General features: G+C 38.0%; 1 protein-coding gene across 3 annotated transcripts in view; it reads right to left on the minus strand.

Annotated features, from left to right (window-relative positions):
* Positions 1-22178, minus strand: part of rassf3 (Ras association domain family member 3) — a 38339-nt gene that overhangs the window by 3329 nt on the left and 12832 nt on the right. For 2 of the 3 annotated variants that reach the window (XM_051107836.1, XM_051107837.1), the window contains exons 3-4: positions 5613-5720; positions 2696-2951 (exon numbers count right to left, since the gene is read on the minus strand). In XM_051107836.1, coding sequence (XP_050963793.1) covers positions 2696-2951; positions 5613-5720 — 364 coding nt within the window. Of the gene's footprint in view, positions 1-2695; positions 2952-5612; positions 5721-16352; positions 16836-22178 lie in introns of those variants that run through there. The other variant, XM_051107838.1, reaches the window with a different exon arrangement.

Genomic DNA, 22178 nt, shown 5'->3' on the forward strand with positions numbered 1-22178 from the left:
CTTCATTTGGACAACTTTAAAGGCAATTTTCTCAATATTTAGATTTTTTTGTGCCCTCTGATTTCACATTTTCAAATAGTTGTCCCTAGACCAAAACCAAACATCTATGGAAAGCTTATTTAATCAGCTTTCAGATAATGTATAAATCTCAATTAAAAAAAAAACTAAAAAACTAACCCTTATGACTGGTTTTGTGGTCCAGGGTTACATTTATTTTAAAGATATATAACAATTTAAAGAGGATGAATTTAGAAACAGAACTGCTCTGAGAGGGTTTCAACATGCTAAAGTCCATCATTTTTAGTACAGGAACCTTAAAATATTTATTTATTATTATTATTATTTTATGACTATGACTATGTTATGGCTTAGGCCATTTAAAGAGATTAATTTAGATACATGACTTCTCAGAGAGGGTTTTAGCACAATAACAATAACTGAGAAACTCTGAAAAGTAAATTCATGTCAATTAAAGAACTAAACTTTAAATTCAGCCCTGCATCAGGTGCTTTTCAATAAAGACCTGACACACCACAAAGAGGAAGACACGCCAAACAACATCCCCACTGAATGTTGATATAAGGCCAAACAGCAAAAACAGCACAAAGAAACTTTTTCACAGCAAAAACAAACTTTAAGCATGAAAAAGGAAGCACACCACCTCATATCAGGAACAAAAGGTAATTCTCTAGAAGTACTGCGTTTACTCTAGCATTAAGAGAGATTTTCCTCCACCTAAAATGTGCAAAAGGGCACAGACCTGCATTTCTTCATTCTTGAGGAATCTCTCATCTGACTTCCTGTTTAATGGGGGCTTCCTTCTGCCTCCGGCAGCGGTTAATCAGAACAAGCAGGGCTGTTATTATGTCTATAGTAATGCGGTTGATTCATGGTCTTTTATACGCTGTACCGCTGTGATATCACACATGAGGGTCCAGTGTGTCTGTTTCTGACTGTTAATGAGCTCTGAAGTGGGAGTTTATCAGCGTCTAAACTCTAGCATTTCTTGAAGTTGTCTAGACAGGCTGTTTAAGAGTTGGACGGCCCTGCTACATGCATTAAAACCAGCTGTAAAATGCAACCCAAACACAAAGTGTCGCATATCCTAGCATGTGCTGGAGATCTCTCACAATGGTGAGAACTCATGAAAATCTCTGTCTCGCATGGTGGAGAAAAAAACGTAACTGTCCCAGACAGCCTCCTCAGCAAATATTCTCCCATTGGCAGCAGCACTTACTGGCTCCTACACACACTCCTACAAAATAATTGAAGATGAGCATCATTGCTCTCCAAAGTACTACAATACTCAGTTCATCCAATAAATCAAGCAGAAGTCCTATTCAGTGCGAATGAATCAACTGCGTCATTTTGTTTGAGTTTGCAGTCTTATTTTTGTATTTGGATCAGTAACAAAATGCAGTACTTTAAAACAAGAACATTAGACAGTAGTCTAGAGAATAAATTCAATAAAAAAAAAAAGTGCTAAAAAATCTAAAATCCTGAACGTAAATAAATTTTTTTAAATTAAATAAATAAATAAAAGCTTTATTTATTTTTGTATTCTGAAGTGCAGTTATGTTAAAATAATTTTACATATTATATTTTATATAGTGCAATCTTGAAAAAAAAAAACAATTATAAAATACTCAACATAAACTAATTAATTAATTAATTAATTAATTTACTTGAAATAAATATATATATATATTTTTTTTAACAAGGTGATATCCAGATTTTTTTTCCCAAATGACGCAATAATGATTTTTAAGCCATTTTGTTGCAGTATGTTATATTATATATTGCAATCTTGAAAAAAAAGAAAAAAGAAAAAAAAGAAAACTAAACATTAATAAATAAATAAATAAATAAAAGCATGGTTAATGGGTAATAGTGTGATTTACTTTTGTAAATTAATACCTTTTTTTAACAAGGTAATATCCAGATTTTTCTCCGTGATAAAATGTGATTTTTAAGCCATTTTGATTAAGCCAGTCTGATTGCAAATATGCGGATCAGTGTAGTCTGATTCATGAATGAATGACTCTTATGAGTCGGTTCTTTTAATGAATCATTTCCTTCACATAAACCAGAGCACATTCCAGCCCGGAGCATAGATTACGAAAGCAGGTACTTAAAATCACTGAGCCATATGTGTGTCTGGCTTCCTGCTGTGTGTGTGACGTCAACGGGGGCTCAGACAGTGGCTGGGGTCCGTCAAAGCAGTGAGATGGATTAGAAACACTGACATTTTTAGAGCAAAACCAATGCTGAGCTTCTCAGGAATTCACTGTTTGATGTATAGAGCCAAAAAACTATTCACTAGTCACTACTAGTAAACTCAGTAGACAGCCGTCCCGACCCATCCCCAGCTCACAATATCCCTGTATGGCAATGAAATGTGGGGAACGAGTCTAGTTAGTATGTGCCAAAGAGCATTCAACAGGTTGCCACAGACATCAGCTGTTGTGTATGTGTGTTTACTACGCTGGCATGGTGTATTCTTGCACATAAAGTAACAGGCATGTCCTGAATGTGTGAGTGTGTCCATAAATACACACACATTTCTCAGATTGACCTGTTTCAGGAATGCATCCGTTCCTGCCAAAATGAATACTGTATACGCTACGGGACCTGAGTCATTACTGTACACACACACGCGCTGATGCATTTTCCATATTCGTGTTCGGCGTCTCACCTTGGTCTTCTCTGCTGAAGCGTTTGAACAGGGCGAACTTGGCGGGGTTGTCGGCCACGGTGAACTTCCTCAGCAGGGCTTCGATCACCTGTCGCACCGTGTTGGTGCTGCTGATGTGCAGGGTGTTTATGGAGCCACGCGGAAGGTAAAACGCCTCCTGACCTTTGACCCCTCCTGCCCTGCCTCCTTTCACTGTGATGGGCCTCCGCAGGTCCAACTGCACCTTGATGAAGCCTGTGTACATGCCGTTACTATTCTGCAGGACAGAGACAGAGGAAAGACATAGATATTATATAGGGCTCTATGATTTCCGCTATGCGGTAAACGTGGACAGAATCCAGTCATAAAAATGGAATTCAGTGTATAATGCGGAATGTCACGGAATTTGTCAAAGTTTGAAAAAATTAATCAAAAGTAGGTAATTACACTTAAATTAAATTGTGATATGAACCATTATCTGTAAATATTAAGCCACAAAAAGACTATTTAAATATGAATCCTGCATGTTTTGCGTGTTTTTGTGTTAATGAATGGCGCAGATGTGCGGTTTTGTTTACTACACACATACTGAGGCGCGTGTGTGATTTCAGCGTCTGCCGTCTCACTAAATGAGGACATAAATAGATGAGCAACATCTCCAGAACTGCTCTTAGAGTCACTTCATGAGCATTTTACCCTTTCATTTGAGTACAACTAGCATCATATCATATACAGTACACACAGAAGCGTAAAGGTATTCATGGCAACCATGGCAAAAGTTTGGTTTAGCTGGAATAAACTATCAGAAATATATTATTGTGCAGTAGAACTTACGTACTACTACTACTACTAAAAAAGTATTAAAAATGAATTTTTTAATGAATAATCACAATATTTCTCCCATGTTTTAATTTTAATAGTATTAAAATTGTTTGCCAAAAACAAAAAGTTTATTTTCATTTAATTAAAAACTTCATTAAATTACTGTTTAATGCCTTTATTTGATAACCCAAATTTTTTAAAATACACACAGAGTTTCTGGAAAACAAAACAAAACAAAAATTGTAGGGCTATTGTAAAAATAATTTTTTAATACAAAGTTGTTTTCATGCATTCAAATAATTAGACATGCGTAAACACAGAATTAAGTAACAATAAAACGAGAGAAAAAAAACAACATTTCATAGGACTCTAAAAATGTTTTTTTTTTTTTGTTAAACTTTTTAACATATGGATGTTAAATTGCATAAGTTTCAGGATTTTAATTAATTAGACAAGCTCTTTGTGTCCAAAAAAATAAAAACAGAATCCAGAAAAATAAAAACAGAAAAAAAAACAAAAAACGAAATTTGGGAAAAAATAAAACATAGGGCCCTATTTATATTTATTTTGTATGTTTTTTTTAAGGAAGCAGCAGTTTAGTTGGAGAAACTGCTACATTGCTTTTTTTAGGATGCATTTCTGGACAATTATGTGATTTTTTTTTTTTTCCCCAAAGATCTCCACTTTCGAATAACTTTCAGAAAGTCTGATTCATTTCAGTTATCATTTCCTTTCCTTTCAAGTGTTTCTTAGCAACTTGTAGTGTTATTAACTGCTTTTTTAAAGTACAGCTTACGTATAGTTACTGTTTAATACAACAATAGCTTGTAGCTTGACAAGCTTTGGTTTCAAAGCAGCTTTTTCAACTGAACTGGTGAGCACATCTTGCTTTGGTATCTTGGTGTCCAGATGGAGCTCAGATTTGAGCTTCTTCTGTCTGTAAGCTCATTAGTTCAAATGGCAGCCGTGACTGCAGGCTACAGGCGAGACACGGGGGGTGTAATTACAGCTCACAAACCTCCTCTGAAACTCCACTACACTGACACACAACCCTGCTGGAACACAGACCTCAAACTTAACGATCCAAGACACCATAGACGCTTAATGAGTAAAAGCTCACATATACTAACACAAAGTGTTGTGCCACGGTGGCCCAGCTGCGTGCAGACAACACATCGCTCTTAAAATACGTCCTGCCGGAGATCAGTATTTGTTAAAGAGCTATTATTATCCAGACAGAAACAGACCCGTGATAAACTGCCAGGCTCTGGACAAAGGTACAGTGGTAAAACCACAGTTACCTATCTTATGGCTGTCACATGATCTATGATAAGTCATGATAAACAGATTACGACAGAGACGATGATAAAGCATTTATTAAAGAAAAAAAATGACAAACTCTGAGACTATGAAAAAGAAAAAAAAAAATCTATATTAAAATACAATCTCAGAGTTCATAGAAATGCAATTCGCATTCATGTTTTTTTTTTAATGTCTGCACCATAGGATGATAATAAGCTTTGTATTAAAGGGACAATCATAAATAATTCTTTGAGAGAAAAAATTAGACAAACACATATACATATATATACATATATATATATATATATATATATATATATATATATATATATATATATATGCACACAGTAGTCAACATTTGAAGTGGATCAAAAAAGTTAATCAAAGTTGTCCTAAGACAAGAAGGGGTACTGTTTTGGTTTTAGGACAATTTTGATGAAAGGTTTTGATCCACTTCAAATGTTGACTACTGTATATATATCTCATTATGAATATCATTTAACACATGTTTACTTAAGTTTATTAATTTCACAACCTGAAATACTTTTCGGGTCATTGTTTTTTAACCTATCTCAAGTTTTTTTTCTCCCAAAATATTTATATTATAAAACACTTTTTATTTCATAATATATATTATACACACCCATTAAAAATCCTGAATTTTATTTCTAGAGGAACTTGTGTGTTGACACACACTCATATTCAGAAACATGTACATGGACTTTTAAATTCTGAAAGTTATTAACGATTAGATTTATGAGTGATTCGTTTTATTGGTTTATTTGTAGATGATGGAGGTTCACCATTAACTCACCAGTGTCATTTTAAAGTGATCACGTGACTCTGTGTTGTACTGCTCGACCTTCTGTCTGATCTCCTCGTAAGTGAGATAAGTGCGCAGTTCTTTCTCTTTCTCCACATCCTGAAACACAGAAACACAGACAGTGAATACAAGCATTTAGCAAGCCGAAAGGTCAGCACAGGTCAACCTCGCAGCTCGTCTTGACAGCAGAAGAGGTATGACTCCAGTACTGCTGAATAATGAAGCCTTTCAAATCAAAGGCTTCTTTGTCATGAGCCTGTTTCTGATGCGGGGGCCCAAAACACCCACACACACCCTCCTGACTAGTGACATCCACGTGAAGCAAACAGGACATCCTGCAGTAAACAACAGTAGGTAAACAAATAATTGCTTTTTTAATGTTTTTATTTTTAATTGTAATTTAATGCATGCCTGTTCTGACATCCAATGACACGGCCAAGATATGAACCCTTAAAGTGATTATATTAGTGAACTTTCCTGGAACAGTACAGCCTTTAAAAGCTACAGCCTGCAAAATATTGTATTAAACTTGCAGTGCACTCTGGTCTTACATGGTCATATCACAGAGGAACTGATCTGCTTTCATAAACGCTCCAAGCTCAAAACAAAAGCATGGAGCCCCTTATAAGGGAACAGTTCTGGGCTGAAGTGACAACACGTTGACGGACAAGGCCCGTCTCAGCTAACAGAGTCCAGAGGGTGAACTGTGAACTGTAAAAGACAGTCGTAATTCCCCTCCTGCATGGGCCAAGACTGCCTGCCTGCAGTGTATGTAATAACAGGTGGTTTTGTGTATTGCATGGTTTGTTAATGAACTTTACAGTGCATGACTCACACTGTTTTCATACCCAGAAAACATCTACTTAAAGGCTAAACACCTTTTTGAATTCCTGCGTTTATAATAAAGCCCTAAAGCTCTGAGAATAAACATGTTTTCGTTACTTTGCTGCTATAGTATTAGTGATGTGCAAAACTACTACTCGTGTAGCCTTGCATTAGGATAACTGACAACATATCTAATACCTGTACATAATAATAAAAAATTATGTTTACATAAATACATATTTATGTTTACTATAATTCTCAGAGAGTTTTTCCCATGCCGAATGTTATCATGCTAAAGCAGAGACACTGCGTCTACAATCTGATCTTGAAAACAACGACTGTAACAAAAACAAAAATCACATTCTAGGGGATAAAATACATGTTTTTTTGTCTGGGTTCCCCTGGTAAATTCGCATTTCAGGGGCTAAATATGACGTTATTAGGGTCGCTTCAACCCACGGACATCAAAAACTACCTGCATCAACAGTGTACAAATAGACGAATTCTGTGAAAAAACCACAGACTTGACAACACTGCTGAAGTTAAAGTACAAAAATGCTGGGTTTAATACAACCCAGTGCTGGGTAAAATATGGCCAAACCCAGCGTTTGGTTGTTTTGACGCAGCGATTAGGTTGTTTTGACCCAGAAGGTTGGGTCAAAACAACCCAACCGCTAGGTTTGTCCATATTTCACCCAGCGCTGGGTTGTTTTTAACCCAGCCAAAACTTGGTCCTGGAGGGTCGGTGTCCTGCAGAGTTTAGCTCCAACCCCAGACACACCTGAACCAGCTAATCAAGCTTTTACTAGGCATACTAGAAACTTTGCAGCAAGTGTGTTAAGGCAAGTTGGAGCTAAACTATGAAGGACACCGTCCCTCCAGGACCAAGTTTGGGCACCCCTGATTTAGAGAGTATGGAAGGACTCTCCATTTGCTCATTAACCCATTCCTGTGCTACTTTGCTCTAGGGTTGGTTATGCCCTTAACTTGACCTTAGCACCCTCACAGCTCTGAATGAGGGAATGCTAAACAGATTAAACCAGTAACAGCTGCTTAACTAGTTCATCAATGAGTGCATCTTATGGACAAGACCGCTTGGACAGGTGGCTCATGATATTGGACAAAACAGAAAGTTTGAGTAAATAAAAAAAAATTCTATATTGTTCTCACAACCAACCATATAAATGAGAGCTTATGAAAAAACAAATCTTCAGTAAAAGAGCTTAGTCTTTCCAGTTATTTGGACGTGCCAACTGTCACACCAAGAAGGTCATTAGCTTAAATCACTTCATGCTAACAAGCGCAAATGCAAATGGAACACAATATTTCCCAGACTTTCCTATTACAGGATTTGGTCACATGTTTAGATCAGACCAATTAACTCAACCAAACACTCTTTGATGAAGTCACGACTACAAGCGGAGGTCCCATTAAATCCCTGTTCACCACAATAAAAGCTAGTAACAGCTTTGTAAACGAGGGGCCAAGAGGGGCCTGTTGAGTGCATGTAAGGGATTGTAGCACACCACATCAACTTGTGCCGCCTATGGGTTCAGTGATGTGGTCTTCAAGAGCGCCCTGAGGGTTGTTCATTAGCCAAGCTGAACCGTGCATGCTGGTCATGTAAACTTTGATTGGTGCCCACAAATAGTGAGACTTGATGTCCCAACGAGGTCTTTTAACAATGCAGTTGACATTAATTTGTCTTTGTCAAGGTACTACTGACGTAATGCTTGGGAAAGTAGACACCATGAGCAACATGTACCAAACCAGGAAGGACAGGGTTAACACGGATGCCTCTGCACAGCGGAGCGTGACAAAGGCAAAATAAACACTAGCCCGATGAGGTAATGCGACAGAAAAAGCAGCTCTACCTCCCTTTCTGTGAGGGATAGTGTGTCCTCGATCTCAAGAGGAGCAACACATTGAAAAATGACAGGGAATAAGAAGAAAAAGGTAACCTTGAGGTCCAACAAGACCCTCTCTACTTGTCGAGAGATCAATCAAGTGTATTTTGAAGGAAAATTAGCCAAGGGAGAAAGTAAACTGCACTCTGTAGGCCCCATGGTGTCCTTGGTGAGCTGATAAGCAAGACCGGAGGGTGTGGTTTTTGGTAATGTCAGGGTTTTTGTTCCTCGTTTTGAGTCATATGCTAGCCGAGTTCTGTCACACTTTGTGGTTAGGACTTACTGAAGCATGAGGTGCAACCGGACTGGTTTTTCAGAGGCACTCCTATCCGACAATCTCTTGACTTTTGTGGATAAACCACTTGATATCATCTGCGCTACTGAAAGATGAGTTAGACAACTGTGACAGTCAGACAAACACCAAAAGTTCAGCAGACAAGACAATCGAATGGCAATCTGCTTTTTATTTTTAGCTGAGCTTTTGCAGGGGATTTCTGGGCACACCTATAATGACTGCAACACATCAAGCTTGCCATTGTACACTGATCTGCACACTGCAATAAAACATCCCCTTCTCATTCCCCCTACCCCACAGGAAGTCCCGGGCCACCACACCTTTCCTCCCCAACACATTCCTCAGCTAATGGAGCAGCAGAAACGGTCAATATCCTTTTGCAAACCAAACACTGGACTCCAGTGACTGGCCGATTGTCTGACAACCAAAGGCTTAAAAATGACCATTCTGTGTGGCTTCCTACTCAGCAGGACAGTGGGCAGACTAAACTGCATGATGTGATTCTAGAATAGTCAGAACTGCAGGGAGGTTTAGAGTACAGGAAATCATGTCTAACAAGAATAGAGGAATGAAAATCACCAAGGAACTTGGTGCAAGCTTGGTGAACACTCATGCCAAAGCTCAACTAGTGACATTATTGAAAACACTTCCTTCTTGTCGTGAAACAAAAACATTAAGTCATTTTCTGGAATCTTCGGTTTTAACCTTTGGATTTACAAGTTGAATGACACTGAGTTGCATCACTTAAGGCCCGGGTATACTTCACTTTCCGCGTTGTCTAGCACTGCTTGCAAAGTACACTCAAGTGCGGATGGACGAGCTGGACACATGCACAGTACCATCTACTTGACTCAATCTGGCTCAACATTCACTTCGCGCCTGGCTGTTGTACACGGACACTTCTGATGATGAAAATTGTGTCACAAGGACAGTGCGTGGACAAATGTGAAACATGGATGGATGAAGTAAACTTTGGGCTTAACAATCTCCATTTTATTTCTGCAAATCTCTGCCAGTCACAGGAAGAAAATGACCCAAAATAGCATCCGTGTACACTCGAACTAAGAATAACTCATTTCAAAACTTCCAACCAGTATTCTGGTACTTTCGCAACCAGCATAATTTATGAGGTTTTCTATCCATTTTATTCTATGACTCATGGATCTTTCATTATGAGTAATATAACATCACCTCACAAGGGAATGCACGCATATGCCTCAATACGCCCATCAGAGATTATCCTTTAACCCTCAATGCTATTCTAAAGTTCCTCCTACAAATTCAAGTTTCATAACTCTGTTTATGTCTTTCAAGGAACACCAAGGGAACAAGAAAAAGTACCATAAGGTATCTTACGCAAACCAGGCTTGCTTAAACGGCACTACGTGTGTGAGGAACGTGGAAATGTTCTTTCATCTCCAATGTTGCTGTCCTCTGCAGACAGGCCAACAATAACAGAAGAGCCCCTTAAGGACTTATACAAGCTGCTTTCATTGGAAAGCTTGACCGACACCTTCCAGCAATATCCAGCATGACATCATAAAGCTCTACTGGGATAGTAACCGGTGATTGACAGCAAAATATTAGGGTCATTCTAGACCATATTTGTAAGTACTTCACAATATTCCCAAGAAGGCGCTTCTGTCTGGCTTAGGATTTATAGGTAAGCTTCAAAGATTACTGATAACACAAGATAGGAGTTGAACCATAAAAACAGGGTGTGGTTTGTTTTGCTTGCAACTGAAGACAACTCTACAACTCTGTTGCTTTTCTCAGAAAATAGACTCCTTAAGAAAGTGAGGAACTTGAGCCCTTCACAAACCAAAAGGACTCGTCCATTCTGCACAGTACCAAGTTGAATATGATCTGTGGTTGATTCACACGGAGAGGAAGTGGAGCTGTCTGACTCACTGCGACGGCCCGTCTGATTATAACAAACCTGTCAGGCTAGATATATATATCTACTCCCTATAGTGTCTTCATTGAGCTCAGAGACTAATGAAATATAACCTTACTGTGTGATGTCGCAGGTCATAATTCTTATGAAATCTGCCCACTCACCACGGCTATGGGGAACTGTGAGAAAGAAAGAGGAAAAAGCTTTTCGAACTTCATGGTTAGTGCTCATCTGTTGTTTTTGATTGATGAGCTGCCGCACAAAGCTGAAATATGAAATACCGAAGCAGAAAATATCAAGTGCCAAATCTGATATATTCTCTAATAAATATAGGCCAAAGGGGAGATGCATGACATCAAATAGGCCTCTGTCAGCCCTTCAGAGATATGTCCAGCTAATTTGCAGTTAGAGAGCAAACAACAGTGTCTTTCAAATTTATCATTAACAGGATGTCCTCTCTGCACACGATTGCTTGTGATAAAAATTAACTCAGTATGGAGAGGTTTAACTAAGAGTGTACAATATCTGGCACAGTTGTCTTATCACAACCTAGCAACAAAAACAAAGATTTTGCGATAAAAATGTCATAACTCTAACAATGAAGGATCCTGATATAGCTGGGAGGATAAAAAGAATAAAAAGAACCTTTGTTCACGGTGATACAGGATACATTTGCCGCAGTGCTCAGCGATGATGTCATTCCAGAGAAACGACAGCTTAGGAATGATTTCAAAGAAAGACGTAGAATGAAAGCAGCTGAGATCAGACATGACACATGCCAGGTGCGGCCATGTGACCCGTTTGCTTGGAGAACTTATCCGGTTTCAAACTCACATTTACCAAACTTTGCGTCTCATTTCTGCATGGGTGTGCGATGTGGGTATGTTTTTTCTAGCGAACGATTTCATTCAAACAACTGGACTAACATGAAAGTTACATATACAAACTGATGTCAACAAAGATGAAAGGACGGAAGGCCATTTTAGGTTTTAAAATGACAGATAATGGAAGCCACAACAAATATTTAACTAGATTAAGGTGCTTGAATAAAGCAGCCAACGGTTGGATCTAATGAAATCCAGGATGCGACAACACTCGAGGAAAGCTCTGGAGTCTAAGCGCATTTCCCGATGGATCCGTATCTCTAACTGAAAAGGAAAAACACAGATCTTTAACAGCACAGAGTTTCTCTGTAATTAAAAATGACCTACTTTATCATCACAACTACAAATGGGCTAAACCTTAACAAAATAAAGAATCATTCTTGATCTAATACCACACAACGTGCTGTGATAATGCAAAGATGTAGCAGAGGGGACCAATTCGATTGCAGTGTCGCACAGAACACATTTCTTTTGCTTAAAAAGTAACTGTTTTCTTTTGCATAGATTGTAAACATCAATCATTTTTTCCTAAACCATGACATGTGCTCCCAACATTAGTTGGAAAGTTTATCTGCTGACTAGGCTGAGGTTTTGCGTGACATTCAGCTGATGGACCGTAACATAGCGAGACCAAGAAACAACCACCTTCATCTGGTCTTATCTTCCTCTTTACTATAATTACAGCTCTTCACTGAGAAACTGCAACCAGATGCTCAACATGTGGATGCACATGAGTCTAACAGAGCCGTGACCACGAACAATCAGAGTGAGAGAGTGGGATGTGCATGTCCGTAAATCTCAACTTTTGACCTATTTTCAAAGTTCAAAGCCTGTCTGACACTCAAAAGCAATCAGATTGACAGGGATCTTGAGGGCTGAATGGTTAGTAATTCATGCATTGACACAGTATGCAACTATTTAAGATAGAAACTAGGTGTAGACTTTGGGAAGGTGCTGCTTGATAGTTTCCATCATCAAAGTCAGCTTGTAATAGGCGACTGGAGACACACACCTGGATGATAATCAAATACTGCTCCATGACGCACAATTCTACTTTGTGGACTAATCAGATTAAGCAGCAATGCTCTCTTCAGCTGAGCATGATGCCTGATGAAAACAAATGCAGTGGCCTACTGGAGCCTTGTAATTTGATGCTTCCCTAAACAGTCCCAAAACAGTCAAAAATATTGCTTCAGACCTCTGTGAGACTGTTCTGATTTCTTAATAATTCAGTTTTGTGTAATGCAGGATCTGAAACTGCTCAGCCCACTTGATCTGTATATGTAACAGTGACTTATTTAGCCATGACAAATGAACAAACACAGCGGAATTCTTTCCATTCTGTGATGCAAGGGCACAAAACAGACAAAAAAGAAGCACAAAAAGACAATTTGCATGGTATAAATATGTCTTGGGAAAATTGTTTTACGCTTCACAACTGGAGAATAAACAGCATGTACGCTTCACAACACCTTCTCTAAACAATTTCCCTCATTTGAACCTCTGACGCCACTAACCTTTTCTATATAACATGACCAGTTCACATTTCATCCCAAAATCAAAGAAAAAAACTTTAAATAGAATAAAATAAATAAAACACATATTATACAAATGTATATTTTGCATTAATAAAATAAAATATTTACAGGACCAAAGAGATTATTTGCATTGTAATATTATTTAAGCACATTACTGACAAATTCTCATTGCTAGATTACTTTGTTGACTATATTACTTTCCTAGATTACACATTACTTAGTATTACTTTAAGTTTTTGAGTTTTGTAATTTTCTAAACTATAATGATGATTCTTATTGGACTAATACAGTGTTTTTAATTTTTTAATTTTAGCATAAAGGCAGTACAACAAAAACTACAATGATGCATTCTCCATTTTGAAGAGAAGATGTGCATAATTGTTATGAAATAATGACCCTAAAAAGCCTTTAATGGCCCTATAAAGGTTTTTAATTATATTATATTTTTAATTATTTAAAAAAGTATTAATTATTTATTATTTTATGCCTTTTTAACAGGTTTTGTGAGATTTCCAAAGCCAGGCTTTACTCAAATCTGGTTAAATCTAAATATCTGCTATAAATGGTAAGATTATTTATTATAAACACTCATTCTTTGCAACAAAACCGTCGCCATGAGGCGTATTAATCCTTCTTTTAAATAGCTAAAGCTTTTAGTGGTCCGTTCAAGAATTTTACATAACTGTGGAAATGTTTTACCAGTCTATAAATGTCCATTCTGGTTTGTTATAGAGATATGGGTAATATGAAATAAACATTTAGTTTCAGTTCTGTGAATATTATCGTCTCCTGCACACATATTCTTCTCTTGGCTGCTCTGTCTGGATTTACAGCAAGCTGGCGTCTACGCAGGATTCGTGTAAACGTAGACTGGAGTCAGCATTAACATCCTTGAGATTTAGATTAATCTTTGAGTGTGGCTGACATGAAAATCTTCATCTAATGCTCAGCGAGTGCATGAACTCTTGCAGCTACCAGACAAAATTCACATCATCAACATGATTAACGATCCACATAATTTGACCGATCACCTGATCCCTTATGACAAATTGATGTAATGACTCAAAGCGCTTTGAACGGTATCTGACAGCTAAAACATGCCAACCGGAAATCTCGGGATAAACCTGGAAAACCGCTAAACAATGGATGAGAAACTTTCACAAGAGTTCAGAGCTGAGTTTCTTTGTGCATTCAGTGCCGGTGTTGGCAAAGCATGTGAATATTCAAGGCCAATGACGTCAGGCACGAACCATTCGCCGCCAAACGGTGCAATGCTGCCACAAAACACAAAGTGAGCTGCATGCACATAACTGCAATGATCTACTGGTACAGTAGAGGCTGGGTTTCTGTATTCACCCACAGCACTTCTGACTTTTGTCTGTGTGCGTACAATTGCTAATTTAATTTCCGCTCAATCAAGTTCTGAGTTATAAAAACAGCCTGCGGACTGTAGATAACGTCTGTCTTTCTTCAGCCCTGTCCTGAAAAGCAAATCTCTGAAAGCCAGGAAAGCTGTTTCAGCAACTTCAACACTATTCACACTCTCTCTTCCAGTGTAAAGATAAATGGCTGCTTAAAAGGATTGTTTACCCAAAAACTCACCCTCAGGTTGTTCCAAACCTGTAAGGCCCAGTGAGGCCTAAAAGTTTAAACTGCACCTGGACTGCATTCTGAAGTTAAAATCAAGTAAATTAAATGATGCAGCAAAATAAATCTTAATGGTTTTCACTCAATAAACTAAGCCATTATATCTCAAAGTTTCTCTGAGTGCTAAGCCCAGAGTCCCACACAAACCCCCATGATCCTGCTGTTTTGCATGCCTGCCCCAGCAGCTGTTTCCCAGGGTCAGTGCATTTGTGGCATGCAAGAGGTGACAAAACAGATGAAGTACACAACATATCTGCTCCGCTTAAATACTGCACTCACATTTTGTGGATACAAAGTTTCTATTTGCATCCTTAGCATACTTTGAAGTGGCCTTCTGAGAAAAGCTAGATTTTGGGTTAGCTTGTTGATGATGAAATAGTTTGGAGGGGGGTCTTCTTTGTCAGTATGAAGTAACAGGAAGTGAGCTATAGCGATGTGCTGGGCGGTTTAAGGAACTGACTCATTCCTATTTAACCAACTCCTTCTACAGCTGCTACTTTTCACAATGAATGGTCATTACAGACGGCATGTGTAGCGGGCGCATTCTAAAAGCCTGGAATTTGATACATCATGACTACAAACTCAGAACATCTAGTGAGCTAAGAGTTAGAAAGGAATGAATTAAAATGCTCTAACTGAGCTTGCTGCAATTGCCTCCTCTGTAAAGGCAGCTTATCTTTGACAGCAAGCATATGATGCCTTAAAATGCTGCCTATCTAGGCAGCTCACTAGATTTTGGAACAGAGCCCTAGAAATCCAATAAAACAATCCGCAACAGTTCCCCCTGGAAAATGGAAGTCACATGACAACATTAACTTTGTGAAAACTTCTCTCCGCTGACATTTTTCTCACAATCGGGTAATTGACAGAAATGTGGCAGTAATACTGTGAATCTTTTCTCTTTGAGCCCCCCCTTACTGTCACACATGACTGTGTAGAGGCCATATTCAAATTGCATGTGGTCAGTCACACTGGTTAGTTTTACCAGCGACTGAGACAGGCAATAAAACTGCGAAATTATGAGCAGTTGTCTTTGATATGGGCATGCTGATGTCAGCCAGTTGAGAAGCATGAAAAAGTTACTGAACAAAACAGCTTTCATGAGCTGAGAATGGCCTACTTCAACAGAACTGCCATGCCATGATGGCATGACGTAATGCTTTTAAACAAACCAAAAGTCACATACAATCAAATAACACCCTAAATAAAGATAATAAGCGTAATAGTACAAAACAAACTAGTGTTGAGTGAGCAATACCATGCTAAATCCATCCCACAGCCTATAAAAGATGACCATGTGGCTAGAGAAATTAAGCAAAATTAAGTGCGGAGTCACTTTATGTCCATTCAGTGTTTTCTTAATAAAGCCTGACACAAAAAAGGTATTATCTTAGGGTCATAAATATCAAGGACGTGCCTGATGGGATAGCTGCTAAGTTAAATAACAGTAAGATATGCAGTATGTCATGTTTATGATCAGACTCTGTTAATGATTGTTTTAAACACTATGAATCATGACCTCTAAAAGTCTTATTGTAACAATTAAAAGGAACAGCTAATCCCAGCTGGACACCAATATACACTACTTAATATTTGATAATATTTTATAAATTTGACACAGAAACTACAACACGTTTGCACTTTTGTAGCAATACGGCACGAAGGCTTCCATAACAAACAAACAAAATAATAAACAAACAGATGTAAACAAATAAAAATATTATGTAAATATATTCACCTTGAGGTTCGTGGGTTTAACCGAAGGCTTTTTGAACAGGGAAGTTCTGGCAGTGAAAAAATATTCCTCTGAATCCTCTTCCAAACTACTGTATCCACTACTCATTGTGCTCGTCCACGACATTTGAGGAGAAACTCTGACACATCCAAAAATAGGTTTTATATGCGCTTAAATATAGTACTGTATAATAAAGGTCAAACGGGTTAGTGAACTAACGCTGCGAAACGTGAAAGCGAGTCACCAACGCTCCGCGACCATCGGCTTTACTTCTCTTTAAAAGACGAAACAGTCGGCAAATTCCAAAAACGCTGTTCCGTTTCTGGTTAAATACGTAATATCTATAACTAACAAACGTATGAAGCGTAGAAACGCTTTAAATTTTTAAAAACGCCACGGAAAACGCGCCCGGTCGGTTCCTTCCAAATCACTTTTCAAACTAAACTGACTTCAATAGACTGAACCGGAGCGGCTCGGGGGAAGAACACACCCACTAACACACATACACACACATACAGTACAACAGAAGAAGCAGTTCCTCATGCACTAGCTCCTGTTGCGTCCCCTACCTGCGTACCTGATTAATGTTATTTTCAATAAAGGTTTTTTTCATAAACGACGAGCGTGATATAATAAAATAAACCGATGCTTAATAAAAAACGTAATTTATTAGTAGTAATAATTAGGACAAACAATTCCTCCGCCGAGTAAAATAGTTCATTAATCTGACTGTAAACACCGTTGCCATCCAACCTACAGTGGCCGCTTGGCGTATTAATACAGAATTCAAATTAAGTGCGGCGGCAATTTTATAACGGCTCGGAGCGTCTCTCATTCAGTCATAATTGACAGAACTATCTGCTTTAATAAGATTATTTTAATGTCTGAAGAGCAAAAATACCAGAAATCTTTAAAAATGTAAAAAGTTTACTTACCTCTATAAGTATGCAGCATACAGAAGCAAGCTTTCTTATTTTCCTTCTTTGAAACATAGCATGAACTACTTTTCAAGTTGGTGCAGGCCTACCATCTGAGCTAAAAATATAGGTTTGGGGCATTTAATACAAGGCAGTACGCCCATATGAAAGGGTGTAGCTGTGGACCAATGCAAACATGAGGACCAGCCATGTAAGTGGAAGACAGTTTGATGACAGACTTCTGTGAGAGATGTGTGCAAGTATCATAGCAAGGTAGAACTTGGTTCGGTAGTGTGAGAACGACAACTTAAACATTGTGAATGTTAATTAACATGTTTGGACAAGAACCTGTGACCATGGTCACAGATGAAATGGCTTGGCACCTCTTTTACAACTTCTCACATTTCAGGTCATGTGATCAAGACTAAAGTTATCTGATCTATTCAGTCAAGAAGTGCAAACTTCCATGTGGAAGCTGATAACCAGTACAAAATATATCTCATCCAGCTGATGACAAATTACAAGCCTCATTTTTATGACTTTGTGTTGGACTTAAGGTCTGGTTTTGGCTCTACTCCACAAGCAAACCCATCATTTTTGAGTTAGGCACTCTTTGTAATTTATCCAAAGATGTTGGGTCCCACTTTTCTCTAGATCACAAATATCTGGAGACTTAGAAAGTGTCCTAAAATTAGCCTACACATGTAAGTTGTAGTTAAAAAGCAAACTTTTATTCTATTATATATAAAGAAGGGTGCAGCATTTATGATATCCTAAGCAAATTTTCCAGTAAACCCATGACAGAGCCTCAGCTTTGGCTTGCATTATCTGTCAGGCGAAATTCATTACTGTGACCACCGCCAAACAGTTTTTATATCAGCTTCTAAGAGCTCCGATCCAAAAGAGCAGACATCTTTACTGTGTTAACAGCTGTTTTGAGGTTTTAGTGTATGATGTTTCCAAACAATTTTCCACTTTATACATGTATATTTTGTATTTTACAGTGCATCACATACGATAACAGCCCACCCAGTCAAGAGAAAAACGTCTGATTCCAAAGAGTAAAATCCAAGCAACATCTGCAGTAGATCAAGGCCGGGGTAACCACGCCTCACAAACTGCAGCTTTCAAGAAGTTTGTGGAAGGGCAGTGCTTAAATTAAACCCAAGAACATGGAGAAGACCTAAAAATACCCTGTCAGAAAAGGAACGGCCAATTCGTGCAAACCAAAGGCATCAGTGGTAGGTCAGTTCTATGTCAAATTAACCAACACAATCTCATTGCAATTCATAATGTTTATAGCTATAGGTAAATTGGTGGCTAAAGGCATGTTCACACTGAAGATGATAACTATAACTATAAAGTTTTAATAATCATTCTAATTCTACGAGAATAGGAAAGTTCACACTACAACTAAAACAATAATCACACGGAAAAACAATATAAAACAAATAATTGGAATCACTCAGCCAATCAGAATCCACCGAGCTTTAAAAAGCTTGCGCATTTAAAACAGCAAACGCCAAAACTTTGCATTCGCTTGTAATAAAGAAATGTTATTGGCTGTTGATGTGGACGCTCAACGTTATAGTTATCTTATATAGTTGTTGGTGTGAATGAGCCTTAAATTGTATACATCTGTACGATTCCATTCATATGTTTTCATACAGTCTTAGAGCTTCATGCTTACTTTCTAAAAATCATGTTTTTGTATGAATCACATCATAAACACACCATAAATTGTATACATTTGTATAATCCAATTCTTACGTTTTTGTACGATCTGTTTACAACGGTTAGTTTTAGAGGTTGAGCTTCACGCTTACAGCATTTTTAATTTTTTTGAGAAACTATACATTTTCGTACAAATCACATCATACGAATTTGGATGTTGTGAACGGGCCTTAAATTGTATATGTTTCACATGATCCCATTTGTATGCTTTTGTATGATTTACAAAGGTTTGTTTTAGGGGTGGAGCTACATGGTTACATTTTTATTAAAATAACCGTACGAAGTCACACAAAATCGCCATCTCAGAATTTTTTTTTCATGAGAACGATTTGAATTAACATTAGTTCCTACTTAAAAACAATGCCTATTCTAGAGAAAAAAAAATTAATTGCTGATGCAACACAAACTTCTTGAAATGCATGACAAATTAAAGTGGAAATAACTTCCATAATACAGTGTTTCCAAGGAGCGTGTGAATAAGTTTCAGTCTGCGAGGAAACTCATTCCCAAGCCCACTTTGCTCTGCTACAGAACAATAGGGTTTGGCAGGAGGGACGCAGAGTTGACCTGTGACTGCAACCTGTAGTTTTTTTCCGGCTGTGGGTCGTAGCCTTCATTATACATTACCCACATTCCTTTGCTTCGGGGCCGTGGCTCATGTTCCCAGCACACAGGCTGCGTTTATGAGCCGGCATTTACATGAGGGCGTGTGGAATGTCTCGTAAATCAACTTTCAAGAATTTCTTATACATAAACACAAAGAGTTTTTTGTGAATGTGTAGATGACCTCAGGAAGTGCACACCTTACTACACTCATTAATGTCTGATCTCATCTGGGAGGGTTTGGTTTTGGGAGGTCAGAATGTAAAGACATTTCAGTCCTGTAATTGTCCTAAATTAGAAGGCTAAACCTGTAATGACAAATTGCTACATGTATAATGTTTGCTCTGTAATTATACTTCGAGACCAATGAATCAAGGTAACTTCAAGAATTACTTTGCAAAGATGAGTGTAGATTTGAAAATGAATTAAATTTTAGTGTTACTTCATGTCCTTCATGCACAAGTGATGATATAAATATTTTATTCTTTGGCACTTTAATCTATTTTTACCGTCACTAACACCGTAAAGCACGCAAAGGCGAAGTAACTCTACAGTGCATGACAACAGACACATGACATCCAAAAAAGGTTTTAACATTTAAAAGCATTAGTTTCCCTCTTCTCAGATACTCCAGAGTTATTATTTTGGGACAATCAAGATATGAGAGGTAACTCCAAAAGACAAAAATCAGAGGGAAGCTGAAACAGACAGTGACCTCAGCTTCTCAGTCTAAACGCAAGCAAGATCCAAGCCGAGATCAGGGTTTTCTACACAAACAATCAGTGTTCGCTATCCCTAGATGGAAATCATAGTTTTTCCTTCAGCCAAACCTCACATATCCAGACAGTAAAGAAAGACTAAATAGAATGTAATTTGTTACCAGAATCCACACAAAGGAGGCCCACAGTTCACAGTTTAACTCTGGGACAGGTTCCGTCTTGTCTTGTGGTGGATTTCAGAAGGTCACTTGAAGTTTTAAAGACTTCATACAGACATAAATGTCTGTTATCCCGCAATCTTTTGAATTCAGCAGTCTAACCCCTAGGAAAGCATCTACTTTGGTTAAAATAAGTTTATCTATACACAAACATTGGACTGAGATGGACCTGACCTCTATAAACAACAGCTTGATTCAAACTCTAGACTGAACCTACAATGGGTCCATGATTGAATGAAAAGCAAGAAGAAGGATGAAGATAAGGCCTGATGGATTGTGAGAACAAATTTGGGCTGAATACAACATTGTGCATTCAACTGGCATATCTCTACTGCATGCTTACTGTCATTTTGACTTTTATAAGCCGGTTGCTGGCTCATTCAGGTTTTAGAGTCAGAAGTCCACTACTAGTTTTAAGGAACAGGTTTGTTATCAGTACCAAAGGTGTGTAAATACCGCAATCTGACCCGTTGCTGAGCTTTCCACTTTAACATCCAGCAGAGCCTGTCAGCTAATCCAAGACTTCTGAATGTGGTGACGGCTGGGAGCAATTAGCAAACACTCATTCACATGCAGACAGGCTGGGTGCGCTTTTCCATGGAAAGGTACTTTATTACTGTTTGATACAGAAGTAGCCACAGCAACCGCTCTCTGGTGTTCTGTCAAAGGGTCTTCAGTTTTAGGGGCCATGGTTTCATTTACAAACGTCGGCTAGTTTAATTAAAAACACTCTTTTAGGACCTGAGAACTCATATATCCTTGCATTTATGCAGTGTGATTACGTAGCAACGTTTGGAAGCCAGCGGAAAATGATAGTACTTTCCAGAAGGTTTTGGATCAACATTATGTGAACGGTTTACCGGACAGTTACCTCTGACCTAGCTGACTGAATGAAGATCTGAAGAAAGAGGCGGGATTAGCTCTAATCTAATCTCAGACCTGAGGCAAGAAGACCTACCTGCTTATTCTGCTAAGAGGGTTTGTATTCTTCAAAGTTGCATGAACTAAAAGTGAATTATGGTTACAGATTTTGGTCCTCAATTAGGCCAAAGGGCTTGACCTACATAGTAGGGTATTTATAGGTATCATGTGACACTTAAAAGCCAAAGTAAATTCTTCTAGCATTCCAATCCAGCAAAGAATGACATATTTTCCCAAGCAGCATTATTGGAGATATCGTTGCAAAATTCTTCTTGTAAACTGCTTGTAAGCACACACCAGTCTAAGCCTATAAAATGGATGCAATTCTTGAGGAATTTAAATCAGTCATTAATTGCTAAAATAGCTACATTTTACAGGCCTTAGTGAATTTCAGCACTCACGGATCAGCTCTATTATTATCAGATGAAACCTACTCTGAATCAGCATAAAAATCATTATAATCGCATTATGTAGCCATTGCATTAATGTATTCATTATTTCATTATATCTGGCAAAGTTCTCTTAAAGTTTAACAAATGTTCTTCCAGTAACATTAATAGAACATTCATCCAAAATTCTCTGGAATGTTTCTTTTTTAAAACATTTTAGTTGTTGTTTTAGAATGTTCGTCATTTAAAAGTAACATTCTCACATCCAGTGTTGCAAAATGATAACACTGAATGTTCCCTTCAAGAAAAAAACATTAAGAGAACATTC

The sequence above is a fragment of the Labeo rohita genome, chromosome 4 (genome assembly GCF_022985175.1).
Source record: "Labeo rohita strain BAU-BD-2019 chromosome 4, IGBB_LRoh.1.0, whole genome shotgun sequence".
NCBI classification, from domain to species: Eukaryota; Metazoa; Chordata; class Actinopteri; order Cypriniformes; family Cyprinidae; genus Labeo; species Labeo rohita.